Genomic DNA, 1,048 nt, shown 5'->3' with positions numbered 1-1,048 from the left:
CCGGCTGGCGGGGACGAAGGCGGGCGAGGCCTCCTGACGACTCGGCGGGGGGCAGCGGCCACAAACCCCGAACGGGGTGCCTGTCGAGGTTTTTATCCCCAGCCCGAGCGAACAGTTAAAACAGCTCCAGCTCTGTGACCAGGAATTAACCTCCCACAATAAAAACGGCCGTTAAATGATTACGGTTTACTAGGTCTTTAAAATCGGGGGAGAAAAACCCTTGCTGTATTAAGTTCACATGCAAAAAAATGGAGCTAAACGTAATTGTTTGGTTTTTTTTTTAACCCCGGCTGGCATGCACGCCCCAGCTATGACTTCCTCAACTCTCCTACGCGGGGGGAATTCGGAGGAATTCCAGAGCAGATCAACGGGATTGTGAACAACGGTATCTTCAGGTGCTAACGTCCACGGGAGATCTAATCCAGATGTGCACCCCCGCCTCGGGAACCCTGCGTTCCCTTACGGGTCTCCCCTCCCGAGTCACCGGCGGAGAACGACGACCCCCGGTGCCCGGCACCCCTCCAGCCTACACGGAACGACCACCCCCGGTGCCCGGCCCCCCTCCAGCCTAAACGCGCTGCCCCGTTGCCGCTCGCCGGGGGCTGCCCGCGGGACATCCCCAGCAGCTCCGGGGCGTCTGGTTATGGCTTTTACGGCTGGGAGACACTTTGCGTGCACGATGGGTGTCATATAATTGAAGTGGGTGGTGCCGCGGTTTTGCTCCGGTCCCAGCCGGCGTGAGGCTCGGGAGTAAGAGGAAAGCTTCACCCAGGCTCCTCTCGCGGTGCGGCGGAGAGGAGGAAGAGGAGGAGGAGGAGGAGGAGGAGAAGGACAGGCGGGAGCTTGATCACACCGCAACACCGGCCTTGCGATGCGCAGCGCGTACGAGAGGAGGAAGGCGTCCACTACCTGAAGCAAATGGGATCCGAGCTCCTTGGCCACGTTATCCAAGGGGCCTATCCTGCTCGGCTGTCCCCAGGCGTCGCCCAGACCTGCAAGGGAACCAAGGAGCTGGTTAGAGCGGGAAGCGGAGCCGGGCCCGCCCTGC

The 1,048-nt window shown here is 60.9% G+C and overlaps 1 protein-coding gene across 1 annotated transcript in view; it reads right to left on the bottom strand.

Moving 5' to 3' along the window:
* SIM2 (single-minded family bHLH transcription factor 2) overlaps positions 1-1,048 on the bottom strand; it is a 59,786-nt gene that overhangs the window by 48,040 nt on the left and 10,698 nt on the right. The window contains exon 2 of the mRNA XM_009327968.1: positions 910-992. Within this exon, the coding sequence (XP_009326243.1) occupies positions 910-992 (83 nt within the window). The remainder of the gene's footprint in view (positions 1-909; positions 993-1,048) is intronic.

This window comes from Pygoscelis adeliae, unplaced genomic scaffold, assembly GCF_000699105.1.
Source record: "Pygoscelis adeliae isolate BGI_AS28 unplaced genomic scaffold, ASM69910v1 Scaffold154, whole genome shotgun sequence".
NCBI lineage: Eukaryota > Metazoa > Chordata > Aves > Sphenisciformes > Spheniscidae > Pygoscelis > Pygoscelis adeliae.
This window is presented reverse-complemented; position numbering and strand designations above follow the sequence as displayed.